The sequence below is a fragment of the Anopheles gambiae genome, chromosome 2 (genome assembly GCF_943734735.2).
Source record: "Anopheles gambiae chromosome 2, idAnoGambNW_F1_1, whole genome shotgun sequence".
NCBI lineage: Eukaryota > Metazoa > Arthropoda > Insecta > Diptera > Culicidae > Anopheles > Anopheles gambiae.
In genome coordinates, this window is record NC_064601.1 from 68,080,025 (window position 1) to 68,100,911 (window position 20,887).

At 39.5% G+C, this 20,887-nt stretch overlaps 1 protein-coding gene across 7 annotated transcripts; it reads right to left on the bottom strand.

Moving 5' to 3' along the window:
- Window positions 1-3,074: 3,074 nt before the first annotated feature.
- LOC1275095 (transient receptor potential cation channel subfamily A member 1) lies at window positions 3,075-19,974 on the bottom strand. 7 transcript variants are annotated; one of them, XM_061644675.1, is made up of 15 exons: window positions 19,284-19,974; window positions 16,705-16,889; window positions 16,469-16,633; window positions 12,200-12,447; window positions 9,903-10,098; window positions 8,707-9,813; window positions 8,211-8,525; window positions 7,942-8,052; window positions 6,271-6,468; window positions 5,752-6,174; window positions 4,609-4,725; window positions 4,380-4,542; window positions 4,033-4,311; window positions 3,828-3,958; window positions 3,075-3,655 (listed from the first exon to the last, which is right to left on the bottom strand). In XM_061644675.1, the coding sequence occupies exons 2-15, from the start codon at window positions 16,825-16,827 to the stop codon at window positions 3,485-3,487; spliced, it is 3,747 nt and encodes a 1,248-aa protein (XP_061500659.1). In that variant the 5' UTR covers window positions 16,828-16,889; window positions 19,284-19,974; the 3' UTR covers window positions 3,075-3,484. The 7 variants fall into 7 exon arrangements, with proteins under 7 accessions (XP_061500659.1, XP_061500660.1, XP_061500658.1 ...); XM_061644676.1 differs by lacking the exon at window positions 7,942-8,052 and adding an exon at window positions 7,325-7,432 and having other exon boundaries at window positions 19,269-19,974; XM_061644674.1 differs by having other exon boundaries at window positions 19,269-19,974.
- Between the last annotated feature and the right edge of the window lie 913 nt (window positions 19,975-20,887).

The following is a 20,887-nucleotide window of genomic DNA, read 5'->3' on the forward strand; positions in this document are numbered from 1 at the left end:
TCAATTCCGTTGATACCGTTCAATACGAACGAGAACGTTGAACATCCGAAACCTGACTCACCGAAGATCATGATCATGCACATTACCTGTGAATTAAATATTACGGTTGTTGCGACATTTTCATTTTTACAAACCAAGACAACCTCCAAACAATTACTAATAAATATCTTAAAATGGCCTCTATAACATTAAATCAATGTGACAGTCCACTTCAGATAAAGCTGCGTTAAATCAACGAACTTCTTTCTTGTACTGGAACCTTGTACTGGAGATAGGTAGAGGGTAGACTACTGAGTTTCTAATCACACTAATTGCTTTACTATTTGGAAATGCTAGAGAAGTGCCCGCTACTGCCTACGGTCTAACGCCGTTGGCTTGCGGTGATCGTTAATCTCCTTTAGATTTCTCTGACCATTGATGGGACATTTTTTAAACACATTTGAGTTCACACTTTTCTAAACCTCGCAACCCGAACTACTTTTGCACAGCTAAAGGTGTAGCTGCACCTTGTCCAAATTTGTGCCATATTTCGTGTAGGGAGATTTTCATAGCTCAGTTCAATTTATTTTGTATGCAATTTTTAACCCTAAACAACAGCAATATGCAAATTGAAAACCGAACTTATGTTTGCATAAAAAATGGGACTAAACTAATAAAACTAAGACAGATAATTGCTGTTCATAAACTTTCCGTCAAAGGTAATTATTAAAGCTGTTGTGTACACAAACAGTTCAGTATAACCGCGACTCGATGCTGTCGTGCAACTGACAGCATCCGACGTCTGAATGGCTGTTAAGGGCTTCGGGAGCGATCGGGCTACCGAGCGTAGGGCACTCGATCATAGGTTACGACCCGACACACACAACAGTCCTTTTAGCGCACATATTGTTTTATTTTAGAATATAAGTTGTTTATACTAAAGAGCCGCGTGTGTCCTTAATCCCTCAATTGTGCACCTTGTCTGAAACACAAAAAAGCTTCCTTCACAAATTAATCAAATTAAAAAGTCCTTGCGAGCTGGGTTCTATCAGTTATCCGGAATTTTCGCTACAGCGGAGCAGGTTGTAATGAAAATAAATATTGAAACACTCATAATACAATAATCTGAGTGAAGCGAAAAGCTGCATCACACCACGGGGGTGTGCGCGGCCGTTAAAGTGTTAAATTGAATGCTTTGAGTTGCGGCGTCATTGTCTGCAGCTGCGGAACCAGTGGAAGCGATTTCCGCTTCCTGACATATGTATGTTCATGTTTCACAGGTAGTTTTGCAATGTTTGGCTGGAAGCATCGATCTCCTGACCAAACGAACGCAGTGATGTAGCCTTCTTGTCGCTCAGAGTCGTCAGACATTCGGAACCAGACTTCCTTTCGATGCTCTGATTGTTGTCTAATAGTGCCAAGATGTTGTAGATACCGGAATATCCACAAACTGCCGCACAATGTTCGATTTCGTTGTGGCGTGGTGGGCAGTTTTCGTGATGGGAATTTAACGCTCCTTCTACTAGAAGGACGTCTACATACACGTCAGTTCATTTCCCGATTCCAAATTCATATTTTTGTTATACAGTATTTTTGTTACTTGTGCATTAGATTTTCTCTGACCAATTATGCATCTTATATAGTCTATGGTAGCCTTATTTAAGTAAATACATGTAGGATCATCAAGATCCCGATGGATTAATCAATATACTAATTATCTAATTGAGCAAACTAATTTATGAGTTGTGCAACCAAGGTATGGCGAAATCAGTTCGGAATCAAATCATTTGCCCACCAATGCCTAAAGAATGATTAATAAGGAGGTTCATAGAAGAAAGTGCCTATCTCACTCGTTTTAGACGGAATTCATTTCTACTAGGAGCGGAATTCATCCATTCTCCTCGAACTCAATATATGAGCAAAGCAAATGTGACGTAATTGAAAATTGTGTCCATTGTTAAAAAATCTCTTCTACTAAATGAAATGTGCTGTACATTGAAACATGTAAACCCTTTCCTTTCTATCCTGCATACCTCTCTAGGCCCCCTTTATCATTTAAGTGCAACTGGACATGTGCAACTGGATCTAAACCAGTTAAAACTCTCTTATGCCTCAAGGAATACTGGTCCAAAACACGCTGTCACTGATGAAACGTTCGGTTATTATGGCGTCCCCCAAATAGACTCGAACTTATCACCTGTATGCGCGTGTGGTGCGTGGTTCCGAACTCTTGTCATTGCGCCATGCAGCTGCCAACCTATCTATCGTCGTCTTTGTGATAGACCCTCTCCCCTATCCCTATCAATCTCATTCCGCCAGACCCGCTACCGTTCGAACGATCGTTTTCTCCGATCTCTATCGATTTTCAACAACTCCTACCACTTGTTTGACTTCAATGACCGAGTGTTACTTAGACTTAGACAGACCATTATTTTTTTAGAATAGCTGTTTAAGTCGATGCACTTTTGAAGTCGTCTCATAATTCACCTATATCAGGTCAAAGGTCAGCAACAACAATGACATGGTAGCTGAGTTCCACGCAAGTCGCTATAATGACGAGCTATACGAGATGTACGGCGATCTCACTGCCTTGCAGCGTATCAAGCTCGCCAGGCTCCGGTGGGCTGGCCATGTTGTACGTATGGAAACGGACGACCCAGCTCGTAAAGTCTTTTTAGGCCGTCCACAAGGACAAAGAAGGCGTGGTAGGCCCAAATTGAGGTGACAGGATGGCGTGGAGGCGTCCGCCATTAAGGCCGGGATAACGGACTGAAGACGATGGCGCGAGACCGTGACCGGTTACGAACACTTCTGATGCAGGTCAAGAGCTCAGGTTGGAATCAGAAATTAAATGCCTGACCACAATAACATTGCACCGGGCATGTCCGGCCGACTCCGAACGACTCCGACTCCGAACGACTCCGACTCCGAACAACTCCTACTTCGGACAGCTCCGAACGACTCCGGACGACTCCTGATGACTCCGGACTACTCCGGGTGACTTCAGTCGATTCCAGACGATTCCAAACGGTTCCGGATAATGCTGTGCAGACCTACCTTCCGGAATCACATATAAATAAATGAACAACTATTCATTATTTGTAGCGCTAACTCATGTTTTTATTTATTTTCATCACATTTATAATATAGTAGCTCTACTAACAACATCAATGTGCCGCGTGCAAACGTTACTGTAGTAAAAGGGGTAAAAATAGTATCTTCAATAAAAATACATCATTTTGTGGTCTATGCATACAATTCGTTTCTGCCAGTTTCATTACACATAAACATGGATGCTGAAATGATAATGTTACATATCTACATACGCACACACGCGTACACATACACACAAACACGCGCGTACAAGCTCTGTGTATTCTTTTTATGATTAGTTTGAAATGAAACGGTTATGAAAACCGCCCAGTTAGGTTCATATTCATTGCGGCTCTCAAGATGCATCAGCAGTTGAGCGAACAATTGACTATGAACTTCACTTTAGATGCGTTCACTTGCCAATAGATTTGTTGAAGCTGAGGGTGGCACCTAGTTTCTTGCGTATTCTCGGCGATGACCAGCGCGATGATCGAGTCCCGGTCAATAGCCCGCTGGACGCCTTCAGATCGCTTGTCGAGACACCTTCATCAACGTCATCTGCTTCGGTTTTTATCTCCATTTTCTGAGTAATAAGTCAATACAATCGATAGGGAGAGAGAGAGAGAGAGAGAGGGAGAGTGAGAGAGAAAGAGAGAGAGAGAGAGAGAAAGAGAGAGAGAGACAGAGAGAGAAAGGGTGTTTGTGTTGGTGTTATGCTCTAGTACACATACATCAACGTTAATTGCATTACGTACCTGTACGATCAACCGAAGCAATTGATGTTGTGCATCCAGGGCTGTACCAATGTCACGCAGTTTTCGTTTCTGCTTCTCCAACTCAACCGCTACGTAGTCTTCCGTGTTTTCCAGTACGTAATCGATACCACCTATTTGAATGGCGATATATCATTGCCTGCTACTAGTACAGCGTGATGTCGCGCTGGTAAAGCTAATACGGTACCTTTGTAATCATCCGTGAAAGGATTGCAGAACCACTTACGCAGGACGGAATCGAGGAAGCCAAGTTTACACTTTTTCTCATTCGGATACTCGATCAGCTCCATCTTGTCAACCATCTCGAGCCACATCTGGGGCAGTTTGCGTTCCAGCTCCGTGTGCAGTACCACCTGCATGGCAAGCCGCTTGAGTTGGGCATTGCGGCGAACCGATTCGATGTCACCGACCGCCAAACCGATCAACAGATTCATCAACAGAATCGGCATAAGGATCATGAACAAACCTGCGCGACAAAAATTGCTTTAGCCCGTGTACGTCTGCACACTTGCCTGCGTCGTACACATCACTTACAGAGTATAACAAACGAAGGGAAAGGAAAGGGTAGATCTCCCACGTGGTACGGTTGCACGTACGTGCCGACGAAATCCATCTCACCCAGCATCATCGAAAAGGTCCGCACCAGAGACATAGGTATCGATGAGAAGGACAGATGATTCACTTGAGGCTCAGACACCTGAACGGTTTAAAGGGACGCTTTAATTACAATCGCACGAACTGAATAGCTGCCAACTGTACGTACCTTCGACAGCAAAATGTAAAACGCCAACCCAAATGCGATGATCAAAATGCTGAACACAATCAAGACCTTGATAAGCGTTTGAAGGATTTCCAGAAACATGACCACGTATATACCAATCTAAAAACAAACAAACGTACAAAACCGGGACAAAGAAGAAGAATAAAATTAATAACCGTTCCGTTGCTGCTGTCGTGGCGTGTAGAATGGTGAAGGAATGTTTGAAGCTATCGTTTCCTTCGACAAATACCGTCCGAAAGCCATTTGCCTTTATTACATTTTACTTTCACAAACTATTCCTTCGCATGGCTGTGAGGAACACACATACCACTGATTGGTGAGAATGTAGCGAAACACGTCGCAAAAAACACGTACTTTTGGCAAAACAAGTCTATGAACTGTGTAGGAAAAGTCATACCAGATAGTAGTCTGAATTGATGGCCCATTAGTTTATACATGGTTTTAATAAAACAGATAATTTAATATTTTTTTTTCGTTGCAAACAGTAGAAACATATAAAACATCTGATCATATCTAGATATTTTGTAGTTGATAACTATAAAAAATATTCATATTCTACAATGGTAATACAGAAAAAACACTGCAAAGCAAGAAATAACCAACATTTTTAACAGACAAATAAATTAATAACTGTCCAATGCATTGATTCAACTGTTTTATGACTTTAAAGCAGGCTTCATCATTGTATCCTTTCAAAAATCGTTGTTTGATATAAAATAGGTATAAAGAACGGCCAAAGCTAGCATCAGCTTCTGCACGATACCGTAAATTGGGTGCCCCAGGATAATCTATAATACAGAAAAATGTAAAGAATTTCCCAAACGTATCCCCCTTTTCAGTGTAGCTCTTGCGTTATATACGATGCTTGACGTCAATGTTTCCAAATCGGTTGCCACGAACGGAACGGTCCTAGCGTACACGTGTTTATGTCATGCCCATTGGTTCTATGTTGCTTTATAGTGATTTCAGTGTAGGTTTGATGTTGGAGCAACTTTAACTCTACGGATTGATTGAAAACATTCCTTTGATGGCACACACTGCTAGTAAGCAGTGGAGCAAATACACCAAACCTCAAATGTGACAATGTTGTCAACGATTAAGGAATGAAAAATGAAAATTACTTACCTGGTCAAATCGTTGGAGAAACAACAGCAAATTGAACCATGACAGAAAGACAGTTATTGATGCCGCCGAATAGTTGATACTGAAGCACATCCCACTAGAAAACATGGGCCAAATCATAATCAGTGCAGACGTATACAGTATCCACGAGATGAAGTTGTTCGGCTCGAGTAAGTAGTGCCACTTTTGTTGGTAAACCTGCACCAGCTCACGCAAAGCATTGACGACAATATAGATAATTATACCGATCCCGGAGACAAGCGTCGTGGTGGTGACTTCCATCTGTTCTTCAATCGTAGGTGGGGCTACGGAGGAGCTCATATTAGCCACGGTACCCAAATTGTATCCCTTCGAACGGGCTATTGTTGAGCGAAGTGCCAGTATATGTTGCCCACTGTCCACCGGTGTACCTGCTGCTTGTGTGTGCTGCAAAGCATGTGAGATGAATTTTTAATAAGTCTTAAAACGCAGCCTTCCTCGAAACTGGCTCAGTTTCTCAGTTTCCGTTTCCCGGTTTCTTACATTTCCATCCGTATGTCCGATAGGAGTAGCGTTGCGCATCAGCTGGGACGTGAACAGTGTCACGAAAAACAAAAACACACTGTAGAACAGCAAGTTGGCTAGGTGAAAGTATTTGCCGTAGGAGTTCCACTTCATTTGCAAGTACTTTTGACTGAGGGGATGGGCCAGCAGCTCCACACGACCGTGTGCCACCATGGCCTGGCGAGCGGTGGCGTGAAAATTGCGGCAGACGCAAGAAGATCGTCATGCGGCAAGGTAATATCAACAGGAAGTGCCGTGAATAAAAGATTAATTAAATTACTTCAAGCACGAACTGAGGAGGTTTTGAAAGCCACCAATATTACGGAGACACTGACTGTGCAAACAGCAAACACGAACAATGCACTACAAATAAGGGCACGTAAGCTGTAAGAAGCTGGACGGAACGTTCAAGGTGGATAAACTAGAACGGTAGTTCGTTGCAGACAAAACCCTGTGCAAAGGTTAATGCCGGTGTCATCGTATCTCAAAAGTTTGATACACTTCGGTTTTACTATGATCGCGTTTCCCTTACCTTAAATAGATCGGATGATCTGGAATTTAGGTCGATGAGTAGGAACGTGTCTTTATCTTGAAACAATGTTCTTTTCCTTGCAAATATTTGCTCTAAATTAATGATTTGTTATTTTATACATGATAATTGAATGGTGTATTTGTAAAAATTTCATGTATTTTTTACGTTATTATGTTTTATGTTTTGGAATGTTCCTACTTATCGTCAAATTTGAACTTTTACGAGTGACATTTTGAATAAATTCATAGCACACATAAAAACATCTAAACAAAACATGTTGCCATTTGTTAATAGCATGAGCTATCCGTTGTTGCAGAAATTTAAAATAAAACATATAAAGCATTTCATGGAACCTTAAAGCACACTAAAAAAATAGCAAAAATCCCTTACCGAAGATTTTAGATTAGTTTTGCCACAAAACTAAAACCCTCTTTAATACTGGCCTTGATACACATACAGGTACGACATACATTCATTACCTTTAAGCGAAAAATAACTCACATTAACAACATGCAAAGGTTGTGGGCGCCATTTGGGATCGTTCAAAGTTTTCCGCATTTCGGCAATGCCCTCTTGCGACTTTTGGTACGCGTGAAATGAATATTTGATCTAAAGTAAATTAAATAAAAATGAACAAATCATATACTCTCAATTTACCGAGCGACAAATAACACACTCCTGCTTATTCCGAACAACATAACGATTTGTATTTTAGGCTAAAGAAGTAAAGAACTGTTAATCATTCCAAGCTTCGTACACATTTTCAACGCATAATGCTTCTTTTTTTCTTCACACATTAGTGTCATTCAAAGCGATCATGACGTTACAACGATAAACGCATGCAAAATGCATACAGTCAGCAAGGCAGACGAAACAGCCGAGGATGGTTGAGCGGGACCGGCTGACAAATGGTGCGTAATTGCTACCTTCGCTGTGCCATGCAACACAAAGCGTTCGCTGTGCTGCCGATTCCGAAGTTGATGCCATGTGACAAGCTAGCCATGCCAATGAGGGCAAGCATAATGGTATAATGACTGAAATTTTGCAAAATATCATGCAGATCCTGATCCAGGCAAACCATGCAAAAGCACAGCGTGCCAAGGTTAGTAGCCGCTTACATTCAACGCGGGAAGCGGAATCGGTTTCGATATCTGGACGGCTTCTCCGGTGCGAGCGTCCATTTGCGCGTACAGTGCTGGACACTGCAGACAGCTAAACGAGTATCGAATCTGTTTGTGGGAAGGGTTTTATTAGAACGCTTGCAACACAGCTGGTAGCACATTATTTAGACCATTTCCCGTGTGCCCGTGCCCGTGAGCCACGTGCGGAAGAGTGTTTGCTGAAAAGAAATTAATTAACCGACTGGAGTCAGTCGTATCGTACTTACGTAGAAGCTTTTCGAGTCCTTCTTGCAGTTAGCCTTGGTGATGCAATTGTCCTGTACGGCTTCAAAAACACGCGGCATCGAAGCGATCAGTGCGAGCGTTACGCACGGATGTTTGTCCGATTTGAGTGCCATCACCTCGCTGGAGCGCTCCTCGTGAGTTGCCATAGCCAGGGCCGCTTCGGGATACTTGTAATAAATCGCATAATCGATAGCGCTCATGTCCATATAATTGTGTAGCAGTTTACAGCCAAGACTTAGCAGTAGTATCACCGCATTTGGTTTATTCTCCATCGTCGCCAAATGCAGCGCTGTATTCTAAGTAGAATAGTGAGAAGCGAGATCAACTTTCATCTTGGGTAGGCGTGAACGCCTTGCATATATCAAATTTTGAATCTCGTGAATTGCATATATCGATTGCGTTTAACCACACCAAACATTAAGCTAACATGTAAGGGTATGCCTAAACCCGTCATCTTCGCATACCCATCCTACTTACCCCGTCTTTGTCGACCTGATCCAACAGGTGCGAATGGACGGAATGCAGCAGCTCGATCGTCTGCCTGTAACCAGACATTGCAGCCAGATGAAGTGGATTGCGTCCATTGTGGTCTCGGTGTAGCAGTGCTCCTCGATTCAGCAAAAGCTGAACGACCCTTGTGTGACCCTGCTGCGACGCAATATGCAACGGGGTGAGTCCTTCGCCATCGCTTTCGTTGATGATAAACGTCCCCTTTTCGGAGTCGAGCAGCTGGCGTACGGTGTTGTATCGTCCGTAGCGCGCTGCAAAGTGCAGTGGGCTCTCGTTGTTATTGTTCTTAAGATTAATGCACGCTCCTAGCCGGATCAGGTTCTCCAGCGATCGTATGTGGCCTTCGCGGCTAGCGTAGTGCAGCGGCGAACAACCGGCGTCGTCCTTCTCGTTCAGCAGCTGCAACAGGTAAATCTCGGACTGTGTGCGACAAACCTCTTTCGCAAACTCGTCCAAACACCCACCGTTCATAATGACCAGATGTAGAACGTTCCGGGAGTTGGCGTCCTTTAGGCTAATGTTTGCGCCCAGCCTAATCAAGGCCATCACGGTGCGCCAGCCACCGCGTGACGAGGACAGCAGCAAGGGTGAGCGCTTCTCCTTATCCATCGCATTGATATCGGCACCCTCCTTCACCAGATACTCGACAATTTCCGGATGGTCAAACATGGCGGCACAGTGTAACGGAGTCATCTTCTGGATGTCGGTGCAGTTCAAACTGATACGCTTCTCGAGTGGTTGCATACGAAACATGAGCTTCACTATCTCGATCGCCCCTTGGGCAGCCGCCAGATGAACCGGCGTTGAGAGGTCGTGCTGTTGCGTCGAAATTTTTGCACCAGATTTAAGACACAGCTCCACCGCCTTAATGTCGCCACCGTGCACGGCCGAATGTAGCGGCACGTTGCCTTCCGAGTCGTAGAAGGAAATCATCTCCTCCCTGGTACAACCCTTAGATTCACCCCACTGGAAGAAGACCTCCATCGTTTTGGAGCTGGCGTTTTTAGCGGCCTCGTGTATTGGGTAGTATCCGTTGTTGCAGGGTTTCCTTGGACACGCTCCAAACTCGGATATCTACATGCGTAAATGTCATCAAGCAGAAAGGCAATACGTTTAAGGTGCAATAATTACAACCTTTGCAACAAGAACACGAGAGTTCTTACCAATATTCTAGCACACTCTTCGTTGTCGTAAATGGCCGCCAAATGCAAGGCCGTTCTACCGTGTTCTCCGCCCTGCTGTATGTCGATTACTTCTCGATATTTACCCATCACCTGCAGAGCGTGCACTTTGTTCTGCTCAGTAGCTAGATGCACTGGAGCGAGCTTCTTTTCGTTCAGCACATTCGTTGCCACCGGACTGTCGAGTATTATGGGATAGTGGATCACGATTTAGATGTAATAGTTTTAATCATAATTATGTTGGCCTGATTGAACTTGATGAAGCTTAAACTTGTTGTATGCCAAATCTTCCCTTAATAATTAAATTTGTACTTCACTATTTCTTGGTACTTTACTAAGGGATGAGACTTGAAGAAACTATAAAATTACGACCATTATTGAAAGACATTTTCTAGGTCGTAATTCTCGGAAAAAAGGGGATGACTTAAAGATGTTTTTATAAGTCTTATACCATTAAATCAAAACGAATACAAAATATATAAACTTACAAAGCATATGATCACAAATATACTAGAAAAACTATAGTAATTATGAATGATATTCAAAAATTGCAAAGCATCGATATGATTTCATATATATTCATATTTAAGGTAATGAAGTTTTAGCCTTCGCACGCATTCAGTGTCGATATATGGCTTAGGTTGAGGAGCGTTGGCTTTGGCTAGCATAATAACATAGTTGCAAATTACATAGCTCAATTGCAAAGATTTCACTCCTATGATTAATACTTCAATAAATAATAAGTTAATATAATAAGGTAGTCGAAGCCATCGTTTACATCTTATTTAAAGCAACAACCATTTTCGGACATAAAGGTAAATATACCAATATTAAATATATGTTTAAATTATTGTCATAAATCAAACGAAAATAAGCAGACAAATTGAATAATCACAAATTCCCGAATCCTAACAAATGCCTAAGTGAATAGATGGATTAAGTTCACTTAGGGTAAACGTACCTATAGTGGTGCTAGTACCAATAGTAGTGCTATTGCACTAAAATGCGTCTCATACGAAAAATTAACAGTAATTAAGATATTTATGATAGTGTGACATGTTCTCTGTCCTTTTACAAAGGGTTTAAAAGTTAAATGGGCCATTCCGTAACATAGTGACCGAAAAATCCATTATTTTGTAAATTGTGTCAACATTTTTCCAAAATCCTTAGGATTTCATAACGAAACTCATATCATTGTTAACGTTCTGCATGACCACAAAACAACGCAATTATTAATTTTTCAACATAATTGTTAACAAATGATATTGTTTATTATAATTTATTGCCTTTTGACCAAATTTACGTGATTTTAAGTGTTTTTTACGATAGTGCCATTATAGGTACGCAAAATAGGCATGTTCCTATAGTGGTCTTAGTTATAAAATCAATAAAAACTGGAAATTTTAGATTTAGATTTTAGATGTGGGTTGACGACAGGTACTGTATGACGTACTTAAGTCAATATTTAAATTAACCAAATTCATACATTTTTCACGATCAAATTATTTAAGAAATAGAAATAATGACAGTGATCCTTGCTATTCATACGAAAACAGCTTCAAAATTAAGCTCCATTGATAGTATACACTGTTTTGAAGCATATTTGTTTACCACCACTATAGGAACACAATACGACGACTATAGGAACCATACCACCATTATAGATACAACGAAGCAGTCACAAAAATATGTTTTTTTTCGAAAATTTGATGTGTTTCATGGTAAAAATGGTTGTGATTGCAAAGATAAACATATTCCAATTGCTATTTGTTAAAATATTCATGAATTTACCTTCATGACACTTTAAATCCATTAAAACACATCGGTACCACTACAAATTGCACCACTATTGGTACATTTACCATATAGAAAAAGTAATTTTAATTTTTATCAAATTTTCTGTAAGAGCAATATGTTCGAATAAACAAAAGGACTGAACGAATCTGATAAAATATCCATTAAGAAGATTTAGATAATTTAATTATTGTTTTTAAATCATAAGTAAATAATAGTTCCATAGTTATTGTACATTAATGTTTGAATGAGCTGTGCAATTTCCATGCACTTTTAAATACAATTTAGAAATGTAATGCTGGTATACGAAAACAAACCAACCGACGGGTTTAAGAGATGCGTCCTAAACGACAAACTTTCAACCGAAACTTTTAATTTCATAACAAAACAATGCACCGCTCATTTCAAAAGCCAGAACGCGCTCTTATCGCTCCAAACGTGTGCAAGCAGCTGAAAGATTAAGCATAGCTTTATTATATACTTACATTTTCAACAGAAATTCCAGCGCATCCAACGAATCGTTTTCGACTGCCGTATGAAGCGGTGTGTTTCCAACCATGTCCTGTGCATTCAAGTTTCCGCCTTGGCCGTGTATGAAGGTAAGGATGTTAACTCGATTCCGTGCAGCCGCCTGATGGGCAGCCGTGCGTCCCTTGCTATCCTTCACCGAAAGTCGGTTATTGTCCCCTTCATACAGGCGTATGAATTCCTCTAGATTACCGGCTTCTGCCGCCTGTTCAAAGTTTCGTAGAAATATTATTTAGAAAGCATTCCACTCTCTGGTATCAACTCCACTCTCCACTCTCTTGTGTGGTACCCAATTTGATTTAATATTACACAATTACGAGATTTATGCACAATATTAAACAATTATTGTTTTGTGTGTTGATACAATGAAGCTGCATCTTAAATACTAATGGAACTTAGTTGACAGTAATCAACTTGTATTGTTTCAAAGAAACAACTGCATCCAGCAATCAAATTTTAATTGAATAAACAGAGCTAAATCTGTTGAATTTGCCACAAAACTTTCTTTAACTTCACCAACGTTACCATACATCTAACCCACAGCATACTACCCTTTCAACACATAAAATATAAATAAGTCTTATCGCTTCAATGGACTGACCCTCAGAAAGGAAAACGAACTGCGCAAGGTGTTTTTCATTGTATCAATCCAGCAAAGTTTCACCCTCGGCGTTTCGGTGTACGGTGCAGTTTTGTGCTTCTTTTCGTATTTTTCACCCATGCTTCACTTGTTCGATCACATCGACTAAACAACCAAAATGGTTCAACCGACGTTCATCAACTGAGCGCTTCAATAGTTGCGTTCTATGTATCACTCGAACGAATAAACTAACATTATATGGATGACATCTTTCATGTGTTAATGATAAAAGTAGATGTCACTTCGCGTTTGCTGTGTTGCGATAAAGCTACCTTCCACCCAATGCCTTTTCGGGAGAAAGTATAACCCTTTCCAGAATACATTTTATTGAATGTTTACTTTGTCCAAGGAATGCCCACCATTGGTAACAAAGCAACGCATTATCAAACTGTTCGTGTGTCCGTAGATATGCCAAACCTATCGCTATGTTGTACGCTGCTGTCATCGGTGGAAATGCTCGACGATTTAATTCCCAAATCGAACCAGGCGTGAAGTGATGCGTGCCTATCGGTAGGATCGCCAATGCAAACACGACAGTCAGATGGTCGGATGAGTCGCGTATTGATTGTATGATAATTGAACTGTATTGAGTGATAAGCACGGAAAGTCAATCGATTTCACCATGAAGCATTGAAAGCAAAACAACCGTTATGAAACGAATCAACCTGGTGCGGAACATTTCTACCAGTAATTTCAACCAAATCTTCAAATCAAAGACGTTGTTTACGTTCCGCTTGACGAGCATAAGAAATTACGTCGTACCAGGCGTCTCCATTGCAACCACGGTATACACTCACATGGTACGATGAGTTAGTTAACTTTTCATTCGTATGATTTTACAAATAAAAGTGCATGTGTAGTCAAAAGCTGCATTTAATTTATATCTGCTTTGCTAAACTACACAAACAACCAATACCATTCGATAGTAACCTGCAATACTTCCTCCGCATTAATGCGTGCGCTTCCTTGAAGGCGCAGTACTCGGCTCCAGTTGACGGGTATTTTCAGTGGTGTTGCGATCGTGAACCCGTTCCGTTGTGCACAGTTGCGCCACATATGTCGTAGAGATTTGCGTGTATACATAGCAACAGATAACATCAGATTAGCTGCACTTGAAGTGTAGTATAGGATGATGGGTTCAAATACTCGCTGAAACCTACAGTGATTCCGGTAAGCACTTGAACAAGGATACACTGCAGTACTAGAGCTCTAAGTAAGCTGTGTTGATCGATGAAGGATTTTTTAGATCACAGCTCCACAAACAGACGACATTAATATTCGTAAATCTGGAATAAATTGGCACTGGGTATAATGGTACTGTTGAGATCGAGCTCCACGCGTGTTCAAACAAAACTCTGTTTAATGTTTTAAGTAACTTTTCGTTGTACTGCGTTACTGTTGTACTTCGTTGATTTGTGAAACATCTTATGTTACTTATGTAAGCTTAAAGTATGTTTTGTTTTAAAGTATTATGTTTATCTAAGTTTTGACACTGAGTAACTATTCTTAAAAGTACTACGAAGATTAGAGTCACAAAAGGCTAACACAATTTCACCGAATTAAGTTAGTCGTAGGTAAGAGATAAGGCCGTGTAAATACGGTTTGTTTGCCGGATAGACTATCGCACCGCCTCTAGTTAAGTACTTATTACCGCTGCTATTTTAACTTTACGCCAATTATGGAGGTTTTGTATTCTCTTGAAAGCCGTAATCAACTTATTGCTATTGCTATAAATCGTAAGCGACCACTATGTTACATGTTTGGTAATTGATCTATCATCTATTTGGTATACCTACGAACAAAGTTGTAACTTAACATCGCCAAATTTCCTGTATCCGTCAATCTAATTCATCAAGCTCAATTAACGAATTGTCATTTACTATACGAAGCTGCGCTCGAACTTTCCGGATAGTGACAATTAATTAAATCAATTTAAAAAGTCAGAATTAAAAGTTAGGTTCACATTATCAAAGTTTCAATAATAGTTGATAAAAAAAACTGATAAGACTAGCAAAGATTTTTTTTAGGAAAATGTTTTAAATAAAAAGACTAGCAAATATTTTTTAAGGAAAATGTTTTAAACACTTTGAAACTATTTATTATGTTTAGAAGTAAATTGTACAGTTCCTTTATTTACACTCAACTATATAAAATAAAAAAAAATAAATTATGTTGAAATAGTCATGAAATTCCAATGGATATGAAATATAAAACATTAAAAAGTATAAAAATTTAAAAATGAAAATAAAATGATAAATTGTAAAAAAGGACTATACATTATTACATTTCATGAAATTCATTTTACTTCGAAATTTTCTAAAACACATAACTTCCTGAATTGTACTTCCTGCATTCAAAATTATTGATTCGTAGTATTATTCGTAGCATTAACGCAAAGATAAACGCACTTTTTATTTATTCCACATATTAGCTTGTAGGGATTATGGATGGGAGTCGTAAAAGCTCATCGCATGTGAAAAACTGCTAATCTTTATTGCCCCATTTCGCTTGATTTTAGCTGGTTCATTTCAGTACAAAACACGAAGTTTATTACTTTCATTTCAAACACAGGACATATATCACAACATAACACTTCCATTGAAAATGTTGATATTTGCCACTACTGCCACACTGAATAAGATGTGCGATGGTTTGATCCTTTAAGTAATAAACCGTTACACACGAATGATTCCGAATTTTCACTTCCTTATCAAACACATCGGCTAAGATCGCGGACAACACTAGACTGAGGCCACACCACCCAGCGAATAGGTGTTTTATAGGACCGGACGTCTTTCCATAAGGATTACCAAGGATGCTGAGAGAGCCAAGTAAACAGAGAGCGAGCAATAAGGGCTACCTCCGTACATCCATTCAAAAAAAAGTAGCAGCTTTGTAAAAGCACGAGAAACGAATGAAGCTCGAGAGTAAAACCCTCTTTGCTATCAATCAAAGAGTGTCCTTTGCCATTGCTTGTGGTTAAAATCAGAGAGCTCTGATGATGCACCTGAAACGTTCGTACCGACGAACGCTGCACGAAGTATCGTAGGTAGATCGTACGAAATGGTTCCTAGGTATAGAATCAACCATTCGGAAACATTGGAATGGCATTGCATCGTTTCACTGCGGGAAAGCCATCAGAACAGATATGGTATAAAATTAAATTTCGAAAGGGGAAAAAGTAAAAAAGTACTCCACTTTAGTCCCGGAGGAAGTGGACTGTCTAGCACGCGTGATACATTTTTTAAATTTACTTCTGGGAATATACTGACCCTACTCAACGGTAAGGACCTTATGTAAAGCATTTTAAGCAATCAGTTATATGACATGCATCCATTAGCTTCACGCGATCGCTTGAAGTTTGAACAAGTTTGGGGAACACAGGGGAACACGATTAAAAATGAAACATGTTCAATTTGACCTTTACATAAAACTGAGGCAAATGGATAACTATAATTTAAATGTGCGCCGGTTACAGTGTACCGTGATTCATTTATGCAGACAAAATATGTAACGATACGCAACCATTGAAAATGGGAGTTGTTACTTGAGTACATTTAGCAAAGCGTTTTAACATCTTACTCACCCTTAGAATCCGGTATGGGCTATCGCTAAGTAAGCATACTTCGGCCTCCGCCGGCTGTGTTAGGATGGCTTGCAGTTCGTTATTATCGTGTGCATTGATTTGATTCACCTTTGTGTTTTGAATACCATGGCCAGTTGGAAGCTTCAGCCGGGATAGAAGCCAATTCTGGAAGATGATTTGATGCGTTATAAAATTTCGCTGTTCATTGGCAATGTTTCCGCTTGCTAATGCTTCACCTTGAAGGCTTGAGTTTGTTGAAGATCTTCTTCTTCGTGGTTGACTTCGCATGTTGGATGATTGTGATCCGTATCCGATCGAACTGATCTAGGACTATGAATTAAGTACAGCGGAGTAGGCATCGTTTATTGAAGTGAGCAATGCTCTTACGCATCATACAAAACTTTTAACATTTAACAATTAACTGTGGTAGTCAAAATAGCGAAATATTATTATTGGGGGATATATAGTCTCCATGTTCTTATTATTCTCATTTTTGTTTTATTTTTCGGAACAGATATTTTTAAAATATCTCTTTAAAAATTCTAAAAAATATTTTAATATATAACTTCTTCTATTTGGCGTAAGAAAATTTCTTCTACATGCCTACATGGACATGCCGACCTATACAGGCTTTCGAGACTTAATTCATTACCACACAGCCGAATAGTCAATATTTGCTACGGGGGAACGGTCCATTAGGGGATTGAACCCATGACGAGCATGTTATTGAGTTGTTCGAGTTGACGACTGCACCACGGAATCGCCCCTTAATATATAACAATCAGCCCTATTAATTCGAATAAATCATTTTCATTAGGATTTGTTTATTTTAATTGTCTAATCTGAAATTTGACAATGAATAAAAATTGAATTTAAAATTTTCAGTACTGTCATTTGATTTAACCAACACCTTACAGTCGGGATGACCAGCATTTTTCCGAGTTCTTCCTGAATTTAAAGATTCTCCGACTTCAAAATATCACAATTCCGTTATCACCTTTTTGTTCCCTCAATACTATACAAATGAATAAATAGCAATTAACGATTTGGACTTAAATCAAGGACTTCTTCGAAAATTTGATTCATTAAACTGAAGGACATTACAATATAGATGGATAGATATGTATGTGTCCTTTTGTATAATTTGCAGCACAAAACTTCAATTTTCAATTTTGTTCAATTTTGAAAAAATATGGGCATGAGTTTGATAGCTGTTAGTTTAATTGATTTTTAAATATATGTATAATTTTGAGTGAGACAACTTCTGTAATTTTGCAAATCATTAATAAAACTCGAACTTAATACTATCACTTTCAAACAATTAATATTAGTTTTGTTAGTTTAAACGTTGCCGTAGTGGCACAATCGAAGCACAAAACTGTGGACACCTGATAGAGGTGGGGTTTCCAGAAAAGTAGGAAAAAATCGGTTTGATATCCATAAAATAGCATGGATCGAGATTACAGATACAGATGCGTTATCTAATAAACATGTGTGCCAAATGATTTACATAAAACTGGACATATGAAGGCTTTGCGCATAGTGGCTGCCACGTGAGATCACAATTGATAAAAAAACCGTGCCTCAAGTTATTGAATAAGATTGGTGCCCCATCAACTGTGCTCTTCAGATCTTGCCTTAGGGACTATTCTCTATTTGTAGACCTAGAATTTTGTTTGCTGAAAAGAAAGTTAGGATCAATGATGAGGACATTGCTGAAAAAAGGCCTATTTTGAGGCGAAATGACTATTTTAAAAATGGTATCAAAGCTATAGAAGATCACTATAAACGCTGAAATGCCTTCGAAGCCAATTTATCCAACCTCCAAGTAATTCAAATAGAAAAAGAGTGATAAAGTAAAGTTAACAATTGTTTGTACCAGAAATCTTCATACGCTTTTATGACACATAATTTTACAATCAGATAACCTAAATTTAACTGATATCATATCAGTTGCATGCATGGTTTGATTTTTTTACTAGTCTATGATGAGACCAGCAATTAAGCTATTTACTTTACAGGTCCACCTTTTTGTAGCGATACATCGATATTTTATAACTGTGGCTCATCTCGAACTTAATAATTGTATCTCAAATAACTATTTTTCATTACTTTATTCATGAATATTTTCACTCAAATATTTCAACATTACTTTAACGCAATCCGCAATTTCATGGTCAAGTTGAACACGAATTAACATTTTCACCATGGCATTACTGGACGCAATTATGTGAATTTTTTTTGTGATTCAAATTAATTGGTGTTTTATTGCGGTTAGTAATTAATACCACACACGTCACGCTAACTACATATGTCAATCCTTCGTAAGGAATTGCTGAAACGTACTGCTCAATTAGTATGATTCTGTTTTGCGTTTAAGTTGAATCCTTTGTGTAGAGAGGCTTTCATTGCAATATTAAAAGTACACAATGTGTTCCATGAAACCGTAATATTTTGTAAATCAATTTTAACACACTTTTTCAACCTTATTTCAACTACATATTATCACCAAACGCATTAACACATGATGTGTTTTATACGAAGTAACGGCCAGTAACGGGTAATTGCTTAAGAAAATTGAATTTAACACAGGAATGTAACTCATTTATAACGACACAACACTTTAATAACGATTGGATTTAACGATCACTAGTGTAGGAACACTGTAACACCAAACAGCAGTTAAAATCGACATCTTTTCACATAATCCTTGTGTTCTGATCCATCGATGTCCATCGTGCTAATCACAATCACATGTAACTTGCCAACACTTTACAACACAAAGCTGCAGTATATTTACAGCAAAGGATTATACTCTGGTTGTTCCAAGTTGATACGATATCATCCATGCACTCCTCTTACACGTTCGGCTTGTCCAACGGCTGACGGAATACTGTTGCAACAGCACCGGAACGAGTTAAATTAAGCAAATGATTAGAGCGAGGCGAGAAAGTGCCAGTCTTCTGCAATAATCCACACAGGGGACAGGAAACAGTTGGCTCGGTGTGTGTGCGTAGCAATGTGGGGAAAACAAAACTAGTGGAAACCCCTCCTCTTTCGAGGGTGGGTCGAATGGTGGCCATTCTTTGGAGGGCAAACATACAGCGATGAAAATGTGGTACAGCGTGGTTAAAGCTCCATACTGACGTACCCTCCCATTCGCACGTTGTACTCTGTGCTGACGTGTTTAGGTTAACATTTCACAGCCCAGATACTGTTGATTCCTCCGTGGCTGGGGAGAGTCACGCGGAGGAATAGTCATGGAAGATAAACCATACGCGTCGCAAAGAAAACATCATTTAGCGCCTGCTGCTACAAAATCGTTTTGTTGTCTATATTCCTCGCCAAGTTGGATGGCTGGGTTAGATGAAGTACATAGATTAATGATTGCGATAAGAGTACGATCTTTGGAATCCCAACGAACGCCTTGAATTCACCATCGAAACCATCGTATGATTAGTGATTTTGCTGAAGTAAGGTTTCCTTCTAACGAGCTACATGAAAGCAGCTGTTGACGTTATCACTTGCAGGACATTCAAGAGAATGAGTTGAATTTCAACACAAACCATGAAGCTGTCGCTAATTTTGTTTACTTGAGACGGATAGGGTGAAATTATTTATAACACTCAATAAATGACCCATCCTTCTATGATAAAACCTGCAGCTTTTTTATATTTTAATTGCTTTTTGAAATAAAAGGAAAAAATGAAACGTCATCAACCATTTTAGCATCATGCAATCGACCGAAATCAGCCTGATTCACGAACGGTCCACTTGCGCATCGATACCGCACGAAGAGTTTCGCGCCAATTGTATCCATTTATCAAAGTAACATTTCACTGTCTATTCCCAAACGAACGTTCTCTGCTGTGTTGTTGGATCTTATCGGTCATTATTTTAATGGGTCCCGGGATAGTTCAGTTTACCGCCAGTGCACGTTACGCCGTTTTTGGTTTCATTCGAATCATCCTGCAATGGGTGTAACTTGTTGCATGTGCTTCACCCATATTACAGCGTATAAGTTGTTCAATCTGTCGTCGGTTCCATGCCAAACAAACGGCGAGTTTACACACTAACATTTACTACGAAACACAGCGTATAAGGGTGTCTACAATCCTGATTTACCGTGCCTATTTTCCTACTACACAAAAATCGATTTTTTGTTCAAAGAGCTAAACAATTTCATGAGTGCAGTCAGTTATTTTTGCCATGTAATATGAAACTTTTGGGCGTGTGAAAAACGCCGTTAGCCGAAAAAGCAAGGTAAATCTATTATGAACTGACTCGGTGAATGAAAATACAAACATAATGAATATGTATCATACATAAAGTTGGTATGAATATGTATCATACATATGTATCAACAGGGTTATAAAGTTGGATCATTTTCATTTACTAAAGACACAATGGACAATATAT

Bases quoted from the DNA above. Each gene is read 5' to 3' on its own strand.
- LOC1275095 (XM_061644675.1), bottom strand. From the start codon at position 16,827: ATGCCTACTCCGCTGTACTTAATTCATAGTCCTAGATCAGTTCGATCG. The intron at 8,053-8,210 runs GTAAGTACGATA...TCCCACAAACAG, and splicing joins AGGACTCGAAAAGCTTCTAC to ATTCGATACTCGTTTAGCTG. The intron at 6,469-7,941 runs GTAAGCGGCTAC...ACCGCTCGCCAG, and splicing joins TTCCGCTTCCCGCGTTGAAT to GCCATGGTGGCACACGGTCG.